Source organism: Macaca nemestrina, chromosome 18 (assembly GCF_043159975.1).
Source record: "Macaca nemestrina isolate mMacNem1 chromosome 18, mMacNem.hap1, whole genome shotgun sequence".
NCBI lineage: Eukaryota > Metazoa > Chordata > Mammalia > Primates > Cercopithecidae > Macaca > Macaca nemestrina.
In genome coordinates this window covers 66,291,344-66,316,876 of record NC_092142.1, presented here as the reverse complement: position 1 = coordinate 66,316,876, position 25,533 = coordinate 66,291,344, and the positions used below count along the sequence as shown (strand labels likewise).

The following is a 25,533-nucleotide window of genomic DNA, read 5'->3' as shown; positions in this document are numbered from 1 at the left end:
TCCATCTGAGAGATGTTTAATGTATCTTAGGTTCAAGGTACAAAACACAAGGCAGGTGCTGACCCTTGGAAAGTCACCTGCTGTCAGCCCCTGCTTAGCCAGGCATCCCAGCCCCCAGAGCAGTGGAGGTGGCCCTGAGATGCTAGGTTCCTTCTCTGTTTGGGGAATGTTCAGGTAGTGACATTGCAGCCCAGAGGCCACTATGTCCCCTCCTCAAAAAACCCAGACCCAAGGATCAGAAAGGTCCAGACTTAGACCAGAGCAGCAGATCCCAGGGTGACCCCAGTTAAGCAACAGGCCTGAACTGAAGCCTGACCCAGCCTCCTGGCCTTGGTCTTGGAAAAGGAGGAACTATTACCCCAATACCTGGCAGCAAAGGGAAGGGACTAAAGCAGGATGTGGAGACAGAAGTTCCCACCGCCCTTAAAAAATGGACTATGGGTAGCTGACCCAACAGGGCAGCAAAGCCCGAGGGTGAGGCCTGCCCGACCTCCCACCCCGGTTCCTCTCACGGAGCCTCACTGCCAGTGCTGGGGAGGGAGTGGGGGCAGGGAAGGCTGGCATCCACTGAAGAATAGGAATGATGCCCTTGCTTTGGGAGCAGGAGCAGCTGCCTATAGAGTCCCTGGAAAAACCCACTAGGGAAGGGAAAGCAGCAACCCAAGTCTCTGGGCCTAGCCCGTAGAAGGCCTGGACTGGGTCCTGAGCCACAGTAGAGGCCTTACTGAAACAGAAAGTGGCAGGGGTTAGGAGCAGGGAGGTGGTGAGAAAGGCCCCTGTGAAGACCAGCTCAGGTGACCCCTCTGACCAGCCCCAAGGAAGCCCAATTACTACTTCAAGCCAGGCCCCTCTGGCCCCATGTCAAGTTGCAAGGGCTCTACCCGTTGCCCAGGGAGCATTTCCTGCAGGGATTCCACCTTCTGCTCCTCCCTGAGACCCTGGGCTACAGCCGGCTGCCTCTGTTGAACTGGATGCACCAGTGGGAGGTAGTGGTGCCTGGGCTGAGATGGGTGTGGTCCTTGTGGCCCATGAGGGGCTGCAGCTCTTGCTGCTGGGGGAGGTCGGCGCTGCTCTCACTGCGGGAGCGGCCAGCCTTGGCCAGGCTTGGGGGGAAGGCAAAGCTAGGGCGTGGATCAGAAGGCAGGTGGAGAGGGGCCTGGGGCTCCTCAGCGCCCCGTGGATGGGGAGGCAGGCAGGTCAGAATTGGGGCCTGGTTACAGGGAGGGGATGCTAGGCTCTCCAGGGATGAGATGCTCTGGTTCCAACCGGTCTGCATGTCCACAGGCACAATCTTGGTGGTTTCCGAGGACACGTACACTGCCAGGTCCCCCTGCCCACTCTTCCAGGGGAGCTCCTTCTCTGCACAGGTTGGGGAGGGGGGAATGATTCGTGGGCTTGGACACACCTCAAGGTTTCCTGAGGACAGAGAGTACGCATGAACTCATTACCAATACAGTGGAAACCTCAAGTATAAGCACATTCTCACAAATTCATGCCACAGTTTCCATCTGCCGTCCATTTGTGCAATTATCTGATGAATGTCTTGCTGAGGGGAAGTACCACAGCCTGTTTTACTCTCCACTGTGTCTGCAACACCTAGCACAGGCCGGCCACACAGTAGTTGCTCAAGAAATCAAACATTATTTTCATCGAACAAATGAAAATAAGGAAAGTTGGCGGAGCGCCATGGCTCACGCCTGTAATCCCAACACTTCGGAAGGCCAAAGTGGTGGATCACCTGAGCTCAGGAGTTAGTGACCAGCCTGGCCAACATGATGAAAACCCATCTCTAGTAAAAATACAAAAATTAGCCGGGCATAGTGGCGCATGCCTGTAATCCCAGATACTCGGGAGGCTGAGGCAAGAGAATCGCTTGAACCCAGGAGGCAGAGGTTGCAGTGAGCTACAATCTCGCCACTGCACTCCAGCCTGGGTAAAAGAGTGAGACTCTATCTAAAAAATAAATAAATGGCCAGGTGTGGTGGCTCATGCCTGTAATCCCAGCACTTTGGGAGGCCGAGGTGAGTGGATCACAAGGTCAGGAGATCGAGACCATCATGGCTAACACAGCGAAACCCCATCTCTACTAAAAATATAAAAAATTAGCCAAGCACGGTGGCAAGCGCCTGTAGTCCCAGCTACTTGGGAGGCTGAGGCAGGAGAATGGCGTGAACCCAGGAGGTAGAGGTTGCAGTGAGCCGAGATTGCGCCACTGCACTCCAGCCTGGGCAACAGAGCAAGACTCCATCTAAAAAAAAAAAAATTAAAAAATAAATAAATAAATGAAAATAAGAAGAAGATAGCGAAAGCAGGAGCCAGGCATGAAGGAAGCCCCATCTCCAGTCCCCTCACCCTACTGTAGCACTGGTCTCTGAAACAGCCTCCTGCCAAGCCCCATCCCAGCCAACCAGCGAGGGAGAAATGCCAGCGACCAGGGAGGGAAAGAAACACCTGGAGGCTGCAGGCCAAAGGTTTTTCTGCTAGGCGTCCTGCCTGAGTACCCACCACAGCCCTTTGGTAGGACAAAGCCCAGGAGTGTGAGCTCATGCAAACCTAACAGGAGGCCAGAGCTTTGCCGCAAAGGGGATGACGAGGTATAGGGGACTTGAGTTAAGAATCCCAGAACTGCAGGGGTGGGGCTGAATTACAGGAAGCCTGAGGTTCTGCAGGAAGAAACCTGGAAAGAATCCCTGTGGCCACCAACCACCCCAGCTCTCCAAAGTAAAGCACAGCCTGTATCTGTTCATTGATAAAGTCCTGAGCAGCCCAGTAAGCTTCTTGCTTGAATACATGTGTGAAATGTATTGATGGTATGATTAAAAGTAAAATGGTATCTCTTGAAAGATCTGGCATATTAAAATGTAATAACAACAACAAAAAGTGTAAAACAAAAAAACTTTTGGTATTCACCTTTAGAGGCTGCTAGGGAATGAACTCTTTGGTCTGAAAACTGACAAATGAAAGAATCAAGCATTTACTGGGTGAACTGTACCTCAAAGTAACCAAATAATTCATGAGGTGAAGTTTTTTTGTTTGTTTGAGATGGAGTCTTGCTCTGTCACCTAAGCTAGAGTGTAGTGGCACGATCTCAGCTCACTACAGTCTCCACCTCCAAGGTTCAAGCTATTCTCCCGCCTCAGCCTCCAGAGTAGCTGGGATTACAGGCACCTGCCACCATGCCTGGCTAATTATTTTATTATTTTATTATTTTTATTTATTTTTATTTATTTTTATTTTTAATAGAAACAGGTTTTCACGGCCGGGCGCGGTGGCTCAAGCCTGTAATCCCAGCACTTTGGGAGGCCGAGACGGGCGGCTCACGAGGTCAGGAGATCGAGACCATCCTGGCTAACACAATGAAACCCCGTCTCCACTAAAAATACAAAAAAATTAGCCGGGCGTGGTGGCGGCGCCTGTAGTCCCAGCTGCTCGGGAGGCTGAGGCAGGAGAATGGCGGAGACCCGGGAGGCGGAGCTTGCAGTGAGCCGAGATCGTGCCACTGCACTCCAGCCTGGGCGACAGAGCGAGACTCCGCCTCAAAAAAAAAAAAAAAAAAAAAAAAAGAAACAGGTTTTCACCATGTTGGCCAGGCTAGTCTCGAACTCCTGACCTCAGGTGATCAGCACACCTTGGCCTCCCAAAGTGCTGAGATTATAGGTGTGAGCCTCTGCCTGTGGATTTACTGTTTTAAAGGAAATTTAAAGGACAGAGAAACATATTAAATGACACTTTGGGGATGCAATCAACAAAATCCAGACAGAGAAAGACTGTAGGACAAATAAGCAGGTTTCTTCAGTAAATACATTGTGAAGAAAAAAAGGAGGGGGTTGGGGGAACCTATGGATCAGGTTCATCAAACTTGATACTTGACATTTTGGGACAGCTACTCCTTTGCTGTGGGGGGTTATCCTGTGCATTGTAGGATGTTTAGCAGCATCCCTCGCCTCTACCCCTCAATCCAAGGCCATCCTCCCCAGTTGTGACAACCAAAAATGTCTCTGGGCGTTGCCAAATGTCCCCTGGGGGAGCAAAATCACTCCACCACCATCCGCCTTGAGAATCACTGCTATAGGTTAAAAGGGACATTGAACAAGCCTACTGTGAATATATATATATATATATATATATATATATATATATAGACAACCAGGGAAATTCGAACAATGATATTTGATGACAGATTTTAGATATGGTAAAAGCATTGTGGTTATATATTTTTAAAATAATCCTTTCCTTTTTTTGTCCCCCAAGAGACAGAGTCTTGTTCTGTTGCCCAGGATGGAGTGTAGTGGCGTGATCATAGCTCACTGCAGCCTCAGCCTCCTGGGCTCAGTTGACTATAGGCACACATCAAGAATCCTTATCTGAGGCCAGGTGGGGTGGCTTGAGCCCAGGAGGTTGAGGATGCAGTGAGTCATGATCTAGCCACTGCACTCTCGCCTGGTGTCAAAGAGAGATCCTAACTCAAAAAAAAAAAAAAAAAAAAAATCCTTATCTGGCTAGGTATGGTAGTTCACGTCTTTCATCTCATCACTTTAGGAGTCTAAGAAGTAAAGATACTTGAGCTCAGGAGTTTAAGACTAGCCTGGGCAACATAACAAGACCTCATCGCTACCAGAAAAAAAAAAAAAAAAAAACATAGCTGAGCATGATGGTGTGTGCCTGTAGTCCCAGCTCCTCGGGAGGCCGAGGCAAAAGGACTGCTTAAGCCGGGGCATTCAAGGCTGCAGTGAGCTATGATCGCACCACTGCACTCCAGCCTGGGTGACAGAGAGAGACCGTCTCAAAAGAAAAAAAAAAAAAGAATCCTTATCTTTTAGAGATACGTACTGAAGTATTTATTGATAAAGTGATATGATATTTGAGACTTGCATCAAAGGAATAGTTGAGGGAGGAGCTAGGTGAGGCTTAGGTGAAATAAGATTGGCTATGAGTAGGTAATTGTTGAAGCTGGGTAACGGATAGATGGGAGTTTATTTTATAGTTCTAAGATTGTATATTTTGAAATTTTCTATAATAAATTTTAAAGACACTTGAGGGTGCCAACCATCAGTGATCCTAACATTATGAGTGAATTAGGTCTCTATACGTACATAAACATGCTTATATACTGTATTTTTGTCCACAATAACTCCATTTTGACGAATTTAGGTTCCTCTCCCAGATCAGGCTGCCACCTTCACCTGGGGCTCTACTTGAGGGCATGGGTCTCAACAGAGCCCATGGTTTGCTCACCACCTCCTGTTCCTCACTAGACTATAAAGGGAAGCAGCATGGCCTTGAAAGGATATGAGTGGGCATGGTGGCTCATACCTGTAATCCCAGCATTTTGGGAGGCTAAGGAGGGAAGATTGCCAGGAGTTTGAGACCAGCCTGGGCAACACAGTGAAACCTCATCTCTACAAAAAATCTTAAAAAATCAACTGGGTGCCAAGCATGGTGGCTTATGCCTATAATCCCAGCACTTTGGGAGGCCAAGGCAGGCGAGTCACCTGAGGTCAGGAGTTCAAAACCAGCCTGATCAACATGGAGAAAACCCATCTCTACTAAAAGTACATTAGCTGGGCATGGTGGCACATGCCTGTAATCCCAGCTACTTGAGAGGCCAAAGCAGGAGAATCACTTGAACCCAGGAGGTGGAGGTTGCCATGAGCCGAGATCACGCCATTGCACTCCAGCCTGGGCAACAAGAGCGAAAACGCATCTCAAAAAAAAAAAAAAAAAAAAAAAAAAAAAAAGAGCTGGGTGTGCTAGTCCCAGCTACTCAGGAAGCTGAGGTGGGAGGATCACTTGAGCCCTGGAGATCAAGGCTGCAGTGAGCCATGATCATGCCATTGTGTAATCCATGATCCAGCCTGGGTGACAGAGTGAGATCCTGTCTCAAAAAAAAAAAAAAAAAAAAGATTATAGCAATGCAAAAATGGCATTAAAAAAAACAAAAAAAAAAAGGAAAAGAAAAGGCCGGGCATGGTGGCTGACACCTGTAATCCCAGAACTTTGGGAGGCCAAGGCAGGTGGATCACCTGAGGTCAGGAGTTCAAGACCAGCCTGGCCAATATGGTGAAACCCCATCTCCACTAAAAATATGAAAATTAGCCAGGCTTGGGGGTGCATGTCTGTAATCCCAGCTACTCGGGAGCCTGAGGCAGGAGAATTGCTTGAACCTGGGAGCTGGAGGTTGCAGTGAGCGGAGATTGCACCACTGCACTCCAGCCTGGATGACAAGAGCAAACTCTGTCTCAAATAAAATAAATAAATTTAAAAAAGAAAGGCTGTGGGCTTGGGAGTCAGATGAGTCAGCTTCAAATTCTGGTTCTACTGTGTGATGTTGGACAAGTCACAAGTCTCTTAATCTCTCTGAGCTCAGTTTCCCCATCTTGGTTGTTGTGAGAGTTGAATATCACCTATGTTGGGCATCTGGTATGAAGAAGATGCTCTGCAAATGCTGGCATGAATAAACTAGTGAAGAGGAAAACTATTCTAGGAAATAGGAAAACTAGTGAATAGGAATAAACTAGTGAATAGGAAAAGGGAGTTGTCTGGAGTAGAGGCCATGAGTGAAGAGAAAGGAAACCAGCTTGTTCCAGAAGGGAGGTGGGCAGGGAGGAAGCCATTACCTGAGACCTTGCCCTCTTGGAGAACCTCACTGGTGGCCCGAGCCACAAAGATGATCCCCTCATCGTCCTCCTTCTCTGTCTCTGAACTGTCGCTTTCCTCGTCCTCCTCCTCAGACTCCACGGTTAATATCACAGCAGCTGGACAGTGACAAGAGCAGAGTCAGGTGGCCTGGGTTGGCAGCTGCCTGTTGGGACTGCACAGTCCCAAGCCAGCTCGCTGTCTCCCTAGGCAGAACACATGTTGGCAGAGACACCTGCTTTCTCCTCTGGCTGTTTCAAGCACTGGCCTAAGAGGTGGGGACTTGGGAGGGAGAGAAGTTGACATTGCAGAGCCCAAGGAGGTGACCAGAGGAAGCTAAGTCCTCAGAGGAAGCCATGAGGACTACACTTTCCAGCTCCCCCATCCTCTTCTTTCAGCCCCAAATCCCACGATCCACTGGAAACATGAGCACTTGGATTGCTGGAAGGCCCATCAACATTCAGCTCATACAAAACTGGCTTTGCAGCCAGGTGCGGTAGCTCACGCCTGTAATCCCAACACTTTGGGAGGCTGAGGCGGGCGGATCACCTGAGGTCAGGCGTTCAAGACCAGTCAGGCCAGCAACGTGAAACCCTGTCTCTACCAAAAATACAAAAAAAAATTAGCCAGGTGTGGTGGCGTGCACATATAATCCTAGCTACTTGGGAGGCTGAGGCAAGAGAATCTCTTGAACCTGGGAGGCAGAGGTTGCAGTGAGCCAAGATGGCACCACTGCACTCCAGCCTGGGCATCAGAGTGAGACTCTATCTCAAAAAACAAAACAAAATTGGCTTTGCAGACAGGACCCTGGGCCCCAGGGTCCACCCATCCTCCAAGGCACAGACCAAGCTCCCCCTTCTCCATGACACCTTTTCCAAGTCCTCGGGGCCTATAACCCATAGTTAGCAATCAGATGACTCCTGTCACACATTGTCTAATTACTGCTTTGAACATTTCCAACTTGGAAATCAAGTCCCTGGAGGAAGAGCCCCAGTTCACAGTGCTTAATGCACCCTACAGCGGGTCATCCAGGATTCTGGCTGGCGAGCCCCAGCCCTTTCCCTCCTCCCTCCCATCCTCAATCCCACACTGCTCCCTGCTTGCCTGTGTCCTGAAAGCCCAGGTCTCGAGGTTTCCCATTTGTAGCCTCAGCATTTGCCACTCCATCCTTCTGAGGACCAAGAAAGAAAACTTGAGCCTCTGGCCCCAACTTCCCACCCCAACCCTGTCATCTGGTGGGGTCAACAGGACAAGTTTTCCTAACCCGAGGGAATTTGTGTCAGTCCCAGTGGTTCTACCATCCCTTGGCCAACCAGGCAAGAGTGACCCATGCCCCAGCAAGAAATCTGGATGCATCAGCCTGGGCTGACTTAGGAGCTCATGGAGCTGCCCCTCAAAGGAATCTCCTTTTCTCCTGCCTTTTTCATCTTTGGTAGGAGGCCCTGCTGCCTCCCAGCAGGTGACCACATGGCCAAGAGGCTGCTCTCCCTCTGAAGGTCTCACCTTACTTCTGGGGCTCCAGGAACATCTAAAAGGGAACTCAAACTGCTGTAGTCATCAAGTCCCTGAGGACTGTCCAACTGGGGGTCCCCCTAAGCTGGATCCTAATACTTGGGGGCTCAAATCTGCATGCTGTCAGCCTCCAGCTCCGAAGAGGAGTCCCTGAGGGAAGACGTGCCTTCCTGCGGCCATTCTTGCGGGGTCGCGGCTTGCTCTTGGTGAAGCAGATGTTGTGCTTGGTGGACTTAAAGGACTCCAGCCGCCGCTTCATGTTCTGCTGGAAGACCTCCTTGTCCTGCCGCTCCTGCGCATCCTCTGAGATGAAGTGGCGACTGCAGCTGGCTTTGTACTGGCAATGACAGCCCCGCCTGGCTATGAGCACGGATGCCTTGGCCTCCCACAGGAACCCCAGGCCACAGCCCCAACATATTCACCACAGGCCCTGCCAGCCCAGCTTTTCCAGAATTAACAATGGATTGAAAAACAAAACAAAAAATACAACAGGAACCCAGCCAGAGACACTGTGTTCTCAGTTCCCTGGGAAAAGCTTCCCTTTATCCCAGAACTTATTCCCCAAAACCTGGCCTTCCCCATCCCTTGCCAACCTTTCCCGATTCTCTCTGGTTTGAAGGTGACCCTCTGTCTTGTTCCGCTACTGTGACAACATAGGGGACATTTTCTTCTTTGTACCTCCATTTATCTGAGCTTCTCCCACACATCCAGCCTACCTGCCCCCTTCTAGTTACACCACAGGATCCTTTCTCCAGCTGGAATCTCCCATCTAGCCATTTCTACAACCACCACCATGATATTCTGGGCTGCACTTTGAACTTTCATAACTATTTCCCCTGACACCCTGGACCTTCTCAGTCCCAATAATTCAGGATCACCCCCATCATCTTTTTTTTTTTTTTTTTTTTTGAGACAGAGTTTTGCTCTTGTCACCCAGGCTGGAGTGCAATGGCATGATCTCTGCTCACTGCAGCCTCTGCCTCTGGGGTTCAAGCAATTCTCCTGCCTCAGCCTCCCAAGTAGCTGGGATTATAGGTGCCCACCACCACGCCCGGCTAATTTTTGTATTTTTAGTAGAGATAGGATTTCACCATGTTGCCAGGCTAGTCTCAAACTCCTGACCTCAGGTGATCCGCCTGCCTTGGCCTCCCAAAGTCCTGGGATTACAGGCATGAGCCACGGTGCCTGGCCATGCTCTTTTTAACCCTTATCAACACCAAGTCCACTACACACTCATCTAGACTGCCTCTGCCTCTACCCTCCCTGCTTAGGACCTTTTCATCATCTACTGGTAATCCCCTGAAATACTGCCCAGCACCTGCCAAATCATCTTATCTTGCCTCATATCCCAAGTCTGGTCCCTTTATCTCATATTTTTTGCTTCCCTGAACCAGTTCTAAGAGCCCCCTTCAAGTCTCCCATCTGTCCTCCTCCTCTAACTCTGCACCAGGAGGCACCCTCTCTCCTGGGGAGAAGGGGTCCATCTCCTTCACAAGGCTCATTGCTGCCCAGCCCCGGCCTCCACATTGCTCAGTTCCCTCCTTCCTGCCTCCAGCAGTTCCTGCTGCCTCCTATTTATCCACTCTCCTGTATCTTCACTCCTTCCCTCACCACTTGGTTCCCTCCCCTCTGTTTTCAAGCTCCTGCCCTTGCCTCCTTAAAGAATGTCTTCCCCTGAACACCATTGTCTCCATTTTGCTGCTACACTTTTATAATTTGATTCTGACACTTTCTCTCCTACCCACTACTTCCTTAAATACCAGAAATGCAACTCCAGGGTCCACAACTCCACAGTGCTGCCTTCTCGCTGGTCACCAGTGCTGTGGGCTCTGCCTAGGTGCTGGCCAGGCCTCTGCACAGCATCTAGCCCTCTTTCTGCCCCAGGCCTGAGGCACCACCTGCCACTGCTTCTCCAAGAGTTCCTTGTCTTTGGCTCTCTTTCCTTTTCCCGCATGTGCACTCCTCAGTGTTATCCTTAGCTCTCCTCCCGCCCCACGAAACACTCTCCCCAGAAAACTTATCCATTCTCTCCGCCCCAGATATCCCAGTGATACAGATCTGTGGTCCCCCAACATCAGTCATCAGACCAGCTGCATTTGAATCACCTGGGGAACTTAGTAAGAACACAGATTCTTAGTCCCACTCCAAACTACAGAATCAGAATCTCCAGGTGAAGCCAGGAAGTTCCCCAGGGGATTCTATGGTAGCCAGGTGACAAAACCTGATATGGAGCTTCCAAATCTCTCTCCAGCCCTTATCTCTCTATTAAACTGTAATCCTTCTAACTGCATACTAGATATCTCTGTCTCTCTCTAATGGTATTTCGATGAAGAACATGAGAAATTGTGGATTGTGTTATCATACTAAGTGGATTCAGAACTAGTTGAGTTACCATACCCCAAAAATGCTTGATCCATGTCAGTCTGGAGGAAAGTCTTTAGTAGCATGCCACAGGGCTCTGTCCTCAGCTCTATCCTGTTCAACATGTTTATGTGGATTTGGATGAATACAAAGTTAACAGTCTTTACAAATTTTCAGATGATATGAATCTAAGAAGGAGACATTTGGTGGCAGACATAGGAACCAAACAATGGGATGATGGACTAAAGCAAGTAAGATGACATTTAACAGGATACACACAAACTTATTCCAGATTTTTGAAAAACAGACTACACATGAACTGATTGGACTGAACCCATTGACCAATCTTATACACAAACACCACATACACACACACACACACCCCCCACACACCAAATCATTGTGTATTTCCTGATGTGACACCACAGAAAATATATAGCATACCTATTGAATGTCCCTGAATCTGATCAGGCCTCTAGATTTAACAACCAGGAAATATAGGGAATGGAGGAACATGTTAAACAACACCACTGGAACACAGTCAGCAAAATCTAGAAAATGTGCAATTCTCCAAGACAAAGTATCCAGCTTCTTCAATAAATAAATAGCAAGGGAGATAGAGAGGGGAAAAAGAACTATTACAGATTTTTTAAAACAAAGAGACATATTTCTCAAATGCTAAGTGTGGACTTATTTAGACCCTGATTTGAACATCCAGCTGGAAAAAAGATACTTATTGAATACTGACTGGATGTAAGAGTTCTTGCCACCTAGAGAGACATACTGAAATATTCTGAGATGATGTGATATGATGTCTGGAGTTTGTTTTAAGATAAAGTGTGGGCGGGATGTGGTAGGGCTGCAGAATGTAATAGAATTAATCATGCACTGATTTTTCAGAGCTAGTTGATAGATCAATATGAGTTATTTTATTCACTCTACTGGAATTTTGAATAAGAAATGTTTTTTAAAATCCCCATAGGCTGAGGTGAGTCAGGGTCTGCCAGCCATTAACTGAGGAAGACCTGGGAGTTTAGCAGCTTCTAAGGACAATGTGGGGCCCCAGAGTGGTGAGCCAAGGCTGGAGGGATCTTGGGCTCTGGGAAGAGAAATAGCAAGTTCTAGAACTAGAATGGTGAGAGAGCTTCTAGGTCCTTCCCTGGCCAGCCACAGCTAGAATAGCAACTTCCATTCTGGGTCTTGTTTTTTTAAGTCCAGAGAAGACATACCAGGAGGTAAGAGATGCTGGCCTGAGGGCAAGACAGCCTGTGTGAAAGGGAACTGTCTTGAAATTTTAGAAGATTTATTCTGCAGAGCTGCAAAGAGTCAAATCAGGACCAGTGGGTGCAAGTTAAAGGAGGCCAATTCTGTTTCAACAGTAGTAAGAGCTTTGATTATTGAAACTACCAGAACTGGTGACAGCCGGCTTCCCATTTTAGAAAGGTGCAAGGTAATGGCTTGCTGCCCTCTTGTGGGGTTGCAACAGATTCTCTCCTGGATGAGCTGGGCCTTTCCAGCTGTAAAGCTTCATGATCTGCATTGGACTAACTCCCATTATTTAAAACAGATGCCTACCTTCCATAGGCTAAGCTGGTCTAGGAGGCTTCCTCAGTGCTCTTGCTTCTGTCTGTGACCCCATCATTCTCCAGTGACCCTCAAGGGCCCCAGTACTCTGTCTCCTCCTCCTCCTCTCACCATCAGAGCCAATCACCTAGGCCTATGTGCCCCTTTCCCTTCCCACCGCCCAGCCCTAATCCACAATATTTCACTCCAGCTTCCCAACTGGCTCTCCCAGCTTCTCAACTCACCCCCTCCAATTTGATCTGCACTCTGCTACCAGAGAAGGTATCCTTAAACAGTGCTTGTATTACGTCAACCCTTTCTCCAAAAAATAAAAATAAAGCAGAGGTTTCTTATTACTGATGAGATAAAACCCACACTCTTTTTTTTTTTTTTTTTTTTGAGATGGAATCTTGCTCTGTTGCCCAGGCTGGAGTGCAGTGGTGAGACTTCAGCTCATTGCAACTTCTGCCTCCCGGGTTCAAGCGATTTTCCTGCTTCAGCCTCCCGAGTAGCTGGGATGACAGGCACGTGTCACCGCACCCAGCTAATTTTTGTATTTTTAGTAGAGATGGGGTTTCACTTTTACCATGTTGGCCAGGCTGGTCTCGAACTCCTGACCTTAAGTGATCCACTCACCTTGGCCTCCCAAAGTGCTGAGATTACAGGCGTGAGCCATTGCACCCGGCTGAAACCCACACTCTTTAGCTGGGCATCTGCAGCTCTCCAACAAGCTGGCACCAACTGCCTCTTAAGCTCTCCTCAGACCACCTCCACCCCCTCAAAATCCCGATGCTGCCTGCTCTCACCCTACGGCGCGGCTTGTAGAGGCCTCCGCAGAGCAGATGATGCATCACAGCATCCTCACGATCCCGGCCGCTGCGTACCGTGTCAATCACCTGCAGATCCAGACATGCTCCACTGCCACTCTCCCTCCTGCCGGAAGCAGGGGACACATGTGCTGGGGAGGGGGCAGGAGGCACAGGCCAGGAGAAGGGCAGATGCAAAGATGCTGACAAATCTCCCCCAGCAGGGATTCAGAGAAAGGGCACAATGGAGAGGAATATGAGGAAGGGGATGGGGCTCAAAGACTCACAGCAGGTTGGTGACAGAAGTCTCTGCCACAGAATTGCGGCTGGGCATAGAAGGCAGAGTGAGACCTGTGGAAGACAAGACGTGGCCTCCCTGCAGGCATCAGGACCAAGTTCAGCCGCCAATCAGATGGAGGGTTGCCCAGGAGTCAGGGGTAATAAAGAAAATAATAATAATGAACACTTAGTTTACTCTTTTGACATGCCAGGTACTGTGCTAGGCACTTTGCATATCGAATTCACAAAATCTATAACATAGGTACTCTTATGCCTGCTTTCTATCTTATTATTATTATTTATTATTATTTTTTTTTTTTTTTGAGACAGAGTCTTGCTCTGTCACCCAGGCTGGAGTGTAGTGGTACAATCTCGGCTCACTGCAACCTCTGCCTCCCGGGTTCATGCCATTCTCCTGCCTCAGCCGCACAAGTAGCTGGGACTACAGGTGCCCGCCACCACGCCCGACTAATTTTTTGTATTTTTAGTAGAGATGGGGTTTCACTGTGTTAGCCAGGATGGCCTCGATCTCCTGACCTCGTGATCCACCCGCCTCAGCCTCCCAAAGTGCTGGGATTACAGGCGTGAGCCACCGCACCCGGCCTATTATTATTTTTTGAGACAGAGTCACTCTGTCACCCAGGCTGGAGTGCAGTAGCACAATCCCGGCTCATTGAAACCTCTGCTTCCCGGATTTTTTTTTTTTTTTTTTTTTTTTTTTTTGAGACGGAGTCTCGCTCTGTCACATAGGCTAGAGTGCAGTGGTATAATCTCAGCTCACTGCATTCTCACTGCAAACTCCACCAGGGTTCAAGCAATTCTCCTGCCGCAGCTTCCCAAGTAGCTGGGTCTGCAGGTGCCCAGCACCATGCCTGGCTAGTTTTTGTATTTTTAGTAGAGACGGGGTTTCACTATGTTGGCCAGGCTGGTCTCGAACTCCTGACCTCATGATCCACCCGCCTTGGTCTCCCAAAGTGCTGGGATTACAGGTGTGAGCCACCGCACCCAGCCCGCTTCCCAGATTTAAGCGATTCTCCTGCCTCAGTCTCCCGAGTAGTTGGAATTACAGGCATGCAACACCACGCCTGGCTAGTTTTTGTATTTTTAGTAGAGACAGGATTTCACAATGTTGGCCAGGCTGGTCTCAAACTCCTGACCTCAAGTGATCTACCCACCTCAGGTTCCCACAGTGCTGGGATTACAGGCATGAGCCACCGTGCCCAGCCTCTTATGCCTGCTTTCTTACAGCTAAGGAAATAGGCTCAGAGAGTGTGACTTACCCAAGGTCACAAGCTTGGAAGTGATAATGGTTGAGCCACATCTGCTGACTCCAGAGTCCAGTTATTTCCCACCTCTCTGGACTGCCTGCCAGACTCTGAATGTCAGCACCAGTGGCAGCTGCTTCCTGCCACTGCCACTTCACCAGACCATGGAGCCAGCTGGGAGTTCCCAACTCCCTGCTCAGGGCCAGCCTGCTTACCACCCCTTTCTGTCCTGCTCTGCTGCCCATCTGCCTACCCACCACGGGCCCACCTGGTAGCTGCTGGCCCACCTGGTCCACAAAGCTGATGGCATCCCGGATGTTGAGCCTGTAGTACACATCCCAGATCTGGTCCCGGATGCGGTAAGCTGACCGTCGCATCAGTAGCTGACTCAGGTATTTCTTGTCAAACTGCTCCCACCTACAGAGGATGCCAGGCCCGGCCCTGAGTCCCATTCCCAAGGCCTGGCCAGGTGGCCCTTCCTCAGACGGGGCAAGGACACTGTCAGCACTGGCCTGGCTTTTTAGATATGGGCCTCAGCCAGAGAGAATCTCAAGGCTAGTCCCGCCCTCATGGAATTTACAGTGTCATGGGAAAGCCTGACAGTAATTGAAATTATTGCAAATTACTGTAAAATTGCAACCATGACAAGAACTACAAAGGATAATTAGAGAATATGACACAGGTATGTCCTAGCCAGGGAGGCCAGGGAAGGCCTCCCTAAACAATTGAAGCCTATGATGAGTTGTGAAGGATGAATCAAAGTTGAGTAAGTGAGAGGGAGGTGAAGGAGTGTTCTAGTAGAGAGAAGGTCCCAGTGGCCAGGCTGGGGGAACGTGGTGGGTCCTGAGGCTGTAAGGCAGGGTCCATGGAATTACAGGCAGACAGTTAAAGACAGAGCAGAGCACGATGAGGCTGGAGTCTGGCAGTTGCCAAACCATGCAGGGCCAAGCAGGCCACGCTGGGGAGCCTTGTCTTAACCTGAGAGCACTGGGATGCCACTGAGGGGTTTCAGGCAGAGGTCACCCAGCCTGAACCTGGCTCTGTCCCTTCTCAGAAGTGTGGCACATCCCCCGTGCTTCCCTGGCTGGTGGGGCTGCTGCTGCTGAAGGAGCCTCGGGGCAGCTCCCTCACCTGTCCCTCCAGTAGTGGTAGCCATGGTGCCCCACAACGTCCTCCACTGCAGCCAGAATGTGGTCAAAAGTCTAGAAGGGGGGTGGGTAGGGGGACTGGATCAGGACTCTGCCCAAAATAGGAGAAGGTCGAGAGGCACAGGCGAGGGCTGGGGTTCTGGTACCCACGTGCTCATGCAGCTCCTGGTTCAGGGTGGGTTTGTGATGCTCACTCCTCTTCACCTTCAGCCATTTGACCAGTGGCTTGATGGTCAAGCCCTATGGACAGGCAGGAGGTGAGCCCTGCCCTATTCCTATTCATTTCCCTGCTGCCTTTCTCTCCCCATAATGAGGCTTCAGCTTCAGTACCCCACCCCACTGCACTCAAGGTCTGGGAAGTCAGGGCCCTCCATCTCCCAGTGGGAAGAGAAGCCCCTGTCCCATAGGCTTCAAGACTCCCCCAGGGCCTGCCCAACCCTCTCCCTACCCAGCCTTGTGGGCACTCCCACCTGCACGATGACTGTGAAGAAGACCACTACAATAGTGGTGGCTACAAAGTAGTCCTTGGCAGGGACCTTGGTCCTATCCAGTAGGATGACGAGAGCAAAGGCCACAGCCCCCCGCAGGCCCCCATAGGACATCACCACTTGGTCAATCTTGTCCAGAGGGACTAGCCGGAACTGATTCAGCACCCAGGTCTGCAGGACTACGCCTACAGCGGGAGGGAGGCCAGTGGGAGCAAAGCGTTGGGAGTGGAGGACGCAGGAGTGGATGGCACCACGTATCTGGGCTGAAGTCTAACAGGGACTGGGACAAGTGAGCAACACGAGGAGGCTTAGGAATTGACAAGGATGTGGACCCAGATGGGGAGATGAGCTGCGGGGAGGGGCGGGACAGGACGGAGAGTGGGAAAGCAGAAGGTGCCAGCAATACCGAGGGCTCGGAAGAACAGGATGAAGATGAGGGTTCCAAGCACCAGCCCAGAATCCCAGGCCCACTTAGAAGAGTCCACAGCTGAGATGCCAAGCAGCATGAAGATGACGGTCTCAGCACAGCTGGCTAGAGTCTTCATTGTATATTTGACAGTTGTGCGTGACTTATGGGAGATGTTGGCCTCCACATACTTCTTACAGCCCAGGCCACACATGGTTACCCTGGGAGAGGATGGAGAGACAGGGCAAGTGGGGAAGGGTTCCAGGGTGCTTAGCCTCTGGGGTTTGAGCATACTGCAGGAGGGGGCATTGCCCATCACAGGATGTCAGACTCTCAAAGCTGAAGCCCAGGGAGGCCTGAAGACTGAGTGGTAGTGCTGGGCTAATCGTCCAGATCTCCAGGCTTCCCACTCAGTGTCTCCTGGAAGGGAAGGTGGGAGGAATGTGCTCTGACTAGCGGGCTCTCTGATGCACCTTCTGAAGTGCTATGGCCTCCAGAGCTGGCGGCCCCAGGCCTTGAAGTCTATTTCCAGCCCAGCCTATACCCAGAGAGTTTGAGGGTGCTGAGGACAGTTCTGGAGGCAGCTCCTGAAATATTGCCTGAGGTTTACTGACTCCCCAGGAGAGTTTGAGGCTCCCACTACCACAAGGGCTCAGGGAAACCTATGGACTCCTGAAGTTCCTGCCTGTGTCCCTATGAGGGGCAACCATCTCCAGTGCCCCCTCCCAGCTATCTGCCTGCAAGGCCCCCAGAACTCACGCAAGAATGGCGGAGAGCGAGGCCATTTCAGCAGTGAGGTAGGCTGCGTAGGCGAGGAGGAAGACCAGCAGCGGCTCGATGATGCGGACCCGCTTGGTGAAGCGTGTGGTCAGGGCCAGGAGGAAGGCAAAGACTAAGCCCACGGCTGCCCCGCCCAGACTGACCACAAACAGGGAGGCTGGGGGAGGAGTGGGTTGTCAGCATGACCCCTGGCCTGGACCCTACCTGGGCTGACAAGACTGCTGCCTGGCAGGGAGTGAGAGATGATGCCCACCGCACTTCCAGGAGCTCAAAACCCAGAGCCAGGATCCCTGGCAAGCCCCTCCCAGACCCCATTTATCTATAGAGGAGTGGAGGAGATGAGGCAACCCGAATAGCCTCCTCTGTCCTGATGTGGGGTGGGAGGGCCTCAGCAACCCAGGGGAGGCAGACCTCCAGTGCCAGCTGGGAGCAGGGAAATACTGACCGACTCCCTTCAGGTAGTCAGTGGCCTGCACGTTGGCAGAGCCCATCTCCACAAAGGAGTTGCAGACCTTGTACAGCACCTGAGCGAGAAGAGGAGAGTCAGCAGTGAGGTGGGAAGGCAGCAACTGGGACTGCTGGGAGACAGTGAAAGCAGACAGCATATTTCTGCCCCCAGGGGACCCACGGGAAGGGTCTGAGTCTGCACAGACCCCTAGCTGGTCAGAGCATGCAGCCTGGGGTCAGGGAATGGCAGTCAGCTGAGCACGCTCACCACGGTGACTGCATCGTTGAGCAGGGACTCGCCAAAGACGATGATAAAGAGAGTCTCATTGACGTGCACCTCCTCAAAGACAGCTAGCACGGCCACGGGGTCCACCGCCGAGATGAGGCTCCCAAACAGCAGAAAGTCCAGTAAGCCAGCCTGCACCCTAGGGGCTATTAAGGGACACATGTAGAACAGGCCAGTCATTGAAGACGACCCAGTCTCCTGCAGCACGCCCTGGGACAAGCCCAAGCTCCACCCCTGCTGATACAACAAGGAAGCCCAAAGAGGACTTGGGCTGGCAAAGACAGCATCAGCCTGCAGATCAAAAGACTACCTATGCCTAAGGCCTGGCTTTGCCACTTACCAACTGTATGATGCTGGTTCTGTCACTGTCATATGGCTTACCTTAAGCCATGCCTCCTCATCTGCCTGCCTCACAAGATTGTTTCAAAACTCAACCCAGCCATTTAGAATAGGGAAAAAGGCCAGGCACAGTGACTCACGACTATAATCCCAGCATTTTGGGAGGCCGAGGCCGGCTGGATCACCTGAGGTCAGGAGTTCAAGACCAGCCTGGCCAACATGGTGAAACCCTGTCTCTACTAAAAATACAAAAAGTAGCCAGGTGCAGTGGTGCATGCCTGTAATCCCAGATACCTGGGAGGCTGAGGCAGGAGAATCACTTGAACCAGGGAAGCGGAGGCTGCAGTGAGCCGAGATCGTGCCACTGCACTCCAGCCCAGGTGACAGAGTGAGACTCAGTCTCAAAAATAAATAAATAATAAAATAGGGAAAAAACACTGTAGCAACAGTAATAATGACTACCAGCAAATGGAAATTGGCTGCCAACTATTTTTGTTAGGGAGAATAACAAAAGAGTGCTTTCTCCCATACCTGTGGTTCCTAGCCAAAGGGATGTGACACAATTCTCAGCAGGGGTGGAGGACTGAATATAGTAAGAAAAGCACCACAGATGGGACTTGAATATGTCATATAATTTCTATGAGCCCCAGTTTCTCCATGAGTCTCCAATTGAGACTTACTAGTCTACAATTAAGACTAATAAAATTTCCTTAGTTAGCCAATGCCTAACATATAGTAAGCACCCAAAAGATATTATTATCTATTACTGTTATTATGATCTGATGTCCTCCCTTCCCTTCCTGCCCCAAATAGTTCACTACCTCAATAGGGAAACCAGGTTAGAGTCCCAGGTAGCAATTGTAAACGTTTTCTTGTAATACCTTGGAAAAAGTGTGAATCATCAACCTTGAGGGTTGAATGAATTTCTTGCGTTAGGAAATAAAGAAGGTAGCAAGAGAGGGCAACCTAAAGGCAAAGAGCCTCAGTAAAACAGACCTGATGCCAGGTGCGGTGGCTCACGCCTGTAATCGTAGCACTTTGAGAGGTCAAGGCGGGCAGATCACCTGAGCTCACGAGTTCAAGACTAGCCTGGCCAACATGGTGAAACCCCATCTCTACTAAAAATACAAAAATTAGCCAGGTGTGGTGGCACATGCTTGTAATTCCAGCTACTCAGGAGGCTAAGGCAGGAGAACTGCTTGAACCCAGGAGGTGGAGGTTGCAGTAAACCAAGATCATGCCATTGCACTCCAGCCTGGACAAGAGTGAGACTCCATCTCAAAAAAACAAGAAACAACAACAACAAAAAAAAAACAGACCTCTTCTGCTAACCTTGGACCTGATAGCAAACAAATATAAGGGGCTCTATTTCCTCATCCATTAAATGTGACAAACTACACAAAAGGTTTGCTATGAAGAGTCAGTGGGATAGGTAAGGAGAGAAAACCCAGTGTAGTGCCAGCATTTGATGGATTTATAATAGTTATTTATTTTTTAAATACCTATTATATTTATTTAAAAAATAAATGTTTTAAAATAATGAATTTATTCTAGACAACATATAGTTAAGAAAATAATAATAATAATAAAAACAGAAAACCACCCTGACCTGGACTGGGGAGAGCCAGGACAGAAGGCCCTTGCAGAAATGATGTGCAGCTGTGCCTCAGGGGAGCAGGGCTGGCAAGTGGCAATGTGGTAACAGAGGGCAGGAGGCAACAGAGTGGTAACGCAGGCTCCCCAGCCTTGGCAGCCCACACACAGCTGGGAGCCAGGCTCCTGCTCAGCTGTTATGCTGCAGAAGCCCAGACTGGCAGAGACCTAGATGAGGCCTGAACCCCATCGGGAGCACTGCCTTGCACTCCAGAGGGAGGGACCTAGGATGGAGTTTTCAGGGCATGGCTCACACCAGCATGGACCTCCAGAGCTTGAGGAGAAGGGAGAGGGGTGATGGGTCCGGCAAAGCCCAGGTCTTAGGGTCACTCACCTACAAGTCCAGCCTGCTGCAAGCCCCAGAGGGCAGCGCCTGTTGTGAAGGCATTCCAGAGTGTGCCTACCACGGCATAGGTGAGGATGGCACCCAAGTTGTCAAAGAACAGTCTGCTAGGCATGAAATAGCCTGAGTCCAACACAATAGGAGGCAGCAGGAAGAGGAAGAAGGTGCCTGGCTCCAGCTGGTACTCAGCTTTCTTGGCCACAGCCAAAACAATGCCCCCTAGCACCAGGCCCAGCAAAATCAGCAGGCAGCTCTCAGGGACCAGAGATGTTACTTTCCGAGACAGGTGAAATACTGCAATGCAAAAAGAGTACAGGATAGATCAGTTTATGGAATATCCTCCCACAAACAGGCCTATGACCTCCCAGGTTTTTTTTGTTTTGTTTTGTTTTTGTTTTTGAAACGAAGTCTCACTCTGTTGCCCAAGCTGGAGTGCAGTAGGGCGATTTCAGCTCACTGCAACCTTCACCTCCTGGGTTCAAGTGATTCTCTTGCCTCAGCCTCCCAAGTAGCTGGGACTACAGGCATGCGCCACCATGCCCAGATAATTTTTTTGTATTCTTAATAGAGACGGGGTTTCACTATGTTGGCCAGGCTGGTCTTGAACTCCTGACCTCATGATCCACCCGCCTTGGTCTCCCAAAGTGCTGGGATTACAGGCGTGAGCCACTGCGCCTGGCCAACCTTCTAAGACTGGGACCAAGGGAGGAGAAATATGTAAGATTTCTAGAATTTCCAATCTCCAGGGCTACAAACCCTCTCCTGCAGTCAAAGTCATCTGTTTCTTAGTGCTCCTGTCACACCATGGTAACCTAGGCCTTTACTGCTTTTTCCCCTTCTAGAAGTGTCCCTTCCTTTATACTTTCATCTTCAGGGGACCTCACCTTTCTCTGACATCCTTATCCATAGCCATTATTTGAACCTCAGCAAATGCTACCTGGTATCTTTTTATATATAAGATAGCTGTAAAAATCAGGGCCTTTGGAGACAAGTTGCTTGGATTCAAAGCCTAGTTCTGTGATCTTAGGGCAAATCACTTAACGTCTCTGACTCAGTTTTCTCATCAGCGAAATGGGAGTAAAAACAATAATGATCTCATGAGATTATTGTGACCACTAAAAAAGACAGTCTGCAGGTGGGGCGCAGTGGCTCACACCTGTAATCCCAGCACTTTGGGAGGCCAAGGTGGGCAGATCACTTGAGGTCAGGAGTTCTGGATCAGCCTGGCCAGCATGGCTAAACCCTGTCTCTACTAAAAATACAAAAATTAGCAGGGCGTGATGGTGGGTGCCTGTAGTCCCAGCTACTTGGGAGGCTGAGGCAGGAGAATCACTTGAATCTGGGAGGCAGAGGTTGCCATGAGCTGAGATCATGCCACTGCACTCCAGCCTGGGTGACAGAGTGAGACTCTGTCACAAAAAAAAAAAAAAAGAAAGACAATCTACTCAAATGCACTTAGCACACTAATTTACAGTAAGCACTCAATAAATGTTACCTATTATAATGTCCTCACTCCTTAACTGGACCAGAATGTATATTATACCTCCTAGGAGCTGTGTAGACTTCCTAGCCCAATGTGCCTTTCATTATATGGGCTCACTCAGGACTGCGTAGTTTTTTAAACTTTGGCTTTAGCAGTCAGAAGATCTCCAAGTCTTCTTCCAGCCTTAGCACATTCTGTGTGATCTCAGGCAAATTATTTAACTTACTTCAACTTCATTTTCTTCTTCTGTAACATAGGAAAAATACCCAGCATCAAGGGTGAGGATAAAATGATATAAAGTATGCAAATGTGCCTAGCATAATGTCAGACACATAGTATGTTAGACACACACCAAATGTTAATTAAATAGAATAGTTCTGTCTGTAGGAGGAGAGAGGAAAAGGGTTTCTAACACTATTGCCACTCCTACTTTTGTCCTCTAAAATAAACTCTTTGGCTCTCCTTTAAGTCCTCAGACCACAGGTGAACACATCTCTCTCTACATGATCCCTGGGGTGCTGGGGAAGCAGACCTCTAAATTAGCCTGTGTGAGACCCTATGCCAAGACAGTGCCCTTTGGAAGCTGTACCCAAAGGGCCTAGAACAGTGCCTGGCACATAGTGAGTTCTACGTAGATATTTGTTTAATAAAAGGGAAAAAGTCTAGCAATGAAGCTGGGGGAAGGTGTTCCTGAATGTTCTACCTTTTCTCTCATTCTAGGATTTTCTTTGGCTTGTGAAAACGAGGCTCTCTTCTCCCACTTCCATAGAAGATGTCATCCAAACTAGAAAAAGAACCATGATTTATGGGGAAAACTACAGTTGTTGCTATAAGCCCTAAGACAGGAACTCTTCTGCAACTCACAGACTTCTCAGCAAACCCAATTGCTGGCTCCAAATCTGAGGCTCCTTCCACTCTTACTGTCATTGCTGCTGGGCCTCTAAGGTAAACGTGGTCATAGATCTCTCTGTACTTGTTACTACTTTGGTCTTCCACTTCTCTCCTTCAGGGACCCCATTTTATCTTCATCTGTTTATGCATTAACCCCAGCCCTGTGATCTAAGCCCCACAGAACCATGCTCCCCGAAGGCATATTGAGTTCTACTTTCCATTATTAATCTTAGGCTGCCACAGCAGAGTGGAAAGTTCTGTTCCTGCCCAGCCCCCTTACCCCCGAGCAGTGTCCCTGTGGAGAATGGGGGCAATTTCTAGGCTCTGGGTGATTCCTCCATGAAGGCTGTATTGGTGAGATTGGAGTACAGGCTGTGCCGGCATCCATGGGGAGAGAGTAGCAACGCTCAGCTATAATTAGTCACCCCCACAGCAGAGCCTGCACAACAGAGAGAAGGAGGAGGGTCTCTGGTGGGAGGAGGGACCACTGGCTGCTCAGAAGGGAGGAGGAAGGAGCAGATGCAAGCAAAAGCAGCTCTATTCAGGGAAAAAGAAGTCTGAAGCACAGCCTTCAATGCTGTCAGGACTGAAGAGGTTGGATGTATGAAAGCATCTAGGGTAGGCAGCACACAGGAAGGCCCCCATACATGGAAGTTTCTTATACCCTGAAGTGGGAAGAATGTGGACCTGAACCGGGCTGGGGGGCCCCCACACACAGGCACAAGAAGGCAGCAGCTTTAAGTGGGCAGCAGGGGAGAGCTGGAGGAAAAGTGGCAGTGTAGTTTCCCAAGGGAATGGACACTCGGACGTGGTCTCCAGGGGAGGCTGCTTTTTCAGAATCAGGATGCCTGTGTTCGTGGGAGAACACCCTCCCCTCAATGTCCCCACACGTCCTCACCGGTGACAGAGGTTTCTGGGAGGCTGGGGATTGGTGGGGGAGAGACCAGACTGAAGAGGGCCTCCTGCAAGGGGAACAGGGGAGCGGAGAGGGCAAAGGAGCCTACAGATGGAGTTGGGGAGAGCGAGGGACAGCCCTTCAGAAAGGTAAATCCTCAGAGCTCCCAGGGGAGAAGACAGGGACCAGGGACCCACAGGAGGCGACGCAGGAACTGGGCGAGAGCTCGGATTTGTGGAATCCAAACCTAAGTCCCAGCACCGTGCAAGAAGCCAGCCCCAATCTGAGGACCGAGGAGGTGAGGGTGTTGGGGGCGGGTCCGCAGCTGACCGTCGACCTGGCGCACGCACACACGCACTCACCAATTTTGGCCAGGCTGGCCACCAGGATCCACAGGGCCACCAGGTAGGGCGCCTCGACCTCGTGCCACTGCCAGCGGAAGAGCTCCAAGCCTGGGGGAGGCTCGCCCGGGGACTCTGGCTTCTGGGTGGGCTCTTCGGCCGCCCCCGCCAGGGGCAGCGCGAGCAGGGACAGGGCGGCGCGCAGCATCCTGCAGCCTGCCCAGCCGCCCTCCCGGCACCGCACGGCCGCCGGCCCCGCGTCGCCGCCGCCACCTACCGGGCGCCCCCGCGTCACAGGCACGTGGGGCTCGCTCCCCCCAATCCCGGCTCCCATACCCCCAAGCCAGGTCCGGGCTCCGAGACCCTGCCCCGGACTCTCGTAGTCGGGGACTCCCTCCTCTTTCCTCCCTAAATCAGTCCCAGCTCCGGAAATTCCCCAGTGCAGCTCTCCCCCAAGTTCCACAACCTACTCCTTCGAGTCCGCGCCCCCAAACCTCCCCAAAACCGCTCCCACCAGATCCAGAGCGGTGCGCGGCCACGGCCCCCCCGGGCAGCCAGCAGCGTGAAGAGCGGGGGTCTGCGGGGGGCGCGGTCAAGATGGGAGGGGCACGGCTCCTCCTCGGCCAGCGCTGCTGGGCGGCGAGCAGCATCCCCCTGGGGCCCAGGCGTGGCCGGGTGCAAACGGCAGGGGACAGTGCTTGGCCGCCCTCCGCGCGGCGCTCCCAAGCTGGGGACCCCCTGCCGGCCCCCGCCCGGACCTGAGCTGCGCACGCGCACTGGACGCTCCCCAAAGCAGTGATGGACAACGCTGCCCCCAACGTCCCAGAAACCCCAAGGCCCAGACTGACCCAGCTCATTCCAGGCGAAGAGGGAGGCTGTTCTTCATCTCCCAAACCAAGGGGCACCTGGCCCGCCCTTTCCAGCACACTACAGAGAACTGTCTCATCTCTTTCATGAAGCTGACAGGAACCTATGGAAAACCCAGCCTCCTGATTCCCTTCAAACTAGGCGGGATGCACCCAACTTTTTCCAAATCTGAGGGGCATTCGGCTCCTCTCGCCCCAAACAGAGGAGGACCGTCTCCACTTTCATTCAAGCTGAGGGGCACCCATCCCACTTTTTCTCCAAAATTGAGGGGAACGTGTTCTATCTGCCCCCTCAAACTGACTCATCCCAATCTTTTCCCTGAAAACTGAAGGGCATCCTTCCCTCTTCCTCCCACAACTAAAGGGAACTGATCCCACCTCTTCCTTCAAACTGGGTGGAATCTACTCTCACTTCTTGCTCCAAATTGAAGGGACCCCTCTCACTGCTTTCCCTAAATGAGGAAACCATAAGCACTCATCCCTCAAATGGAAGGAATGAGGGCCATCTTGCCCCTCAACTGAGGGAGACCTGGCCGGCCACTATCTAAGGAAACTTCTGCCCCATCTGCCTTAACACCCCTCAGAGAGAACGCAGCCTCTCTACCCCCAGACCTAAGAAAGCCTTCCAGCCTTTTGCGCGTTCTCGAAAGCGGGGCGCGAGCTCGGCCTTTCCCGCCCTCCTAGCCAGTGAACTAACGGGATTCCCAGCGGGCCCTGTGAGTGGCTAGCGCCGGCCCCGCCTCCG

General features: G+C 50.9%; 1 protein-coding gene across 4 annotated transcripts; it reads right to left on the bottom strand.

Annotated features, from left to right (window-relative positions):
• On the bottom strand, positions 1-25,508 carry LOC105491428 (solute carrier family 9 member A5). Of its 4 annotated transcripts, XM_011757849.3 has the most exons (18): positions 25,401-25,469; positions 24,771-24,892; positions 23,944-24,195; positions 20,304-20,606; positions 17,960-18,123; positions 17,690-17,768; positions 17,224-17,401; positions 16,465-16,685; positions 16,041-16,243; positions 15,721-15,810; positions 15,554-15,624; positions 14,710-14,839; positions 13,166-13,254; positions 12,879-13,005; positions 8,315-8,485; positions 7,741-7,807; positions 6,618-6,755; positions 1-1,416 (listed from the first exon to the last, which is right to left on the bottom strand). In XM_011757849.3, exons 3-18 carry the CDS (start codon positions 24,128-24,130, stop codon positions 944-946), a joined length of 2,691 nt encoding a protein of 896 aa, XP_011756151.2. In that variant the 5' UTR covers positions 24,131-24,195; positions 24,771-24,892; positions 25,401-25,469; the 3' UTR covers positions 1-943. The 4 variants fall into 4 exon arrangements, with proteins under 4 accessions (XP_011756151.2, XP_011756152.2, XP_070940827.1 ...); XM_011757850.3 differs by having other exon boundaries at positions 7,741-7,804; positions 24,771-25,508; XM_071084726.1 differs by lacking the exons at positions 23,944-24,195; positions 24,771-24,892; positions 25,401-25,469 and adding exons at positions 21,856-22,041; positions 22,967-23,074.
• Between the last annotated feature and the right edge of the window lie 25 nt (positions 25,509-25,533).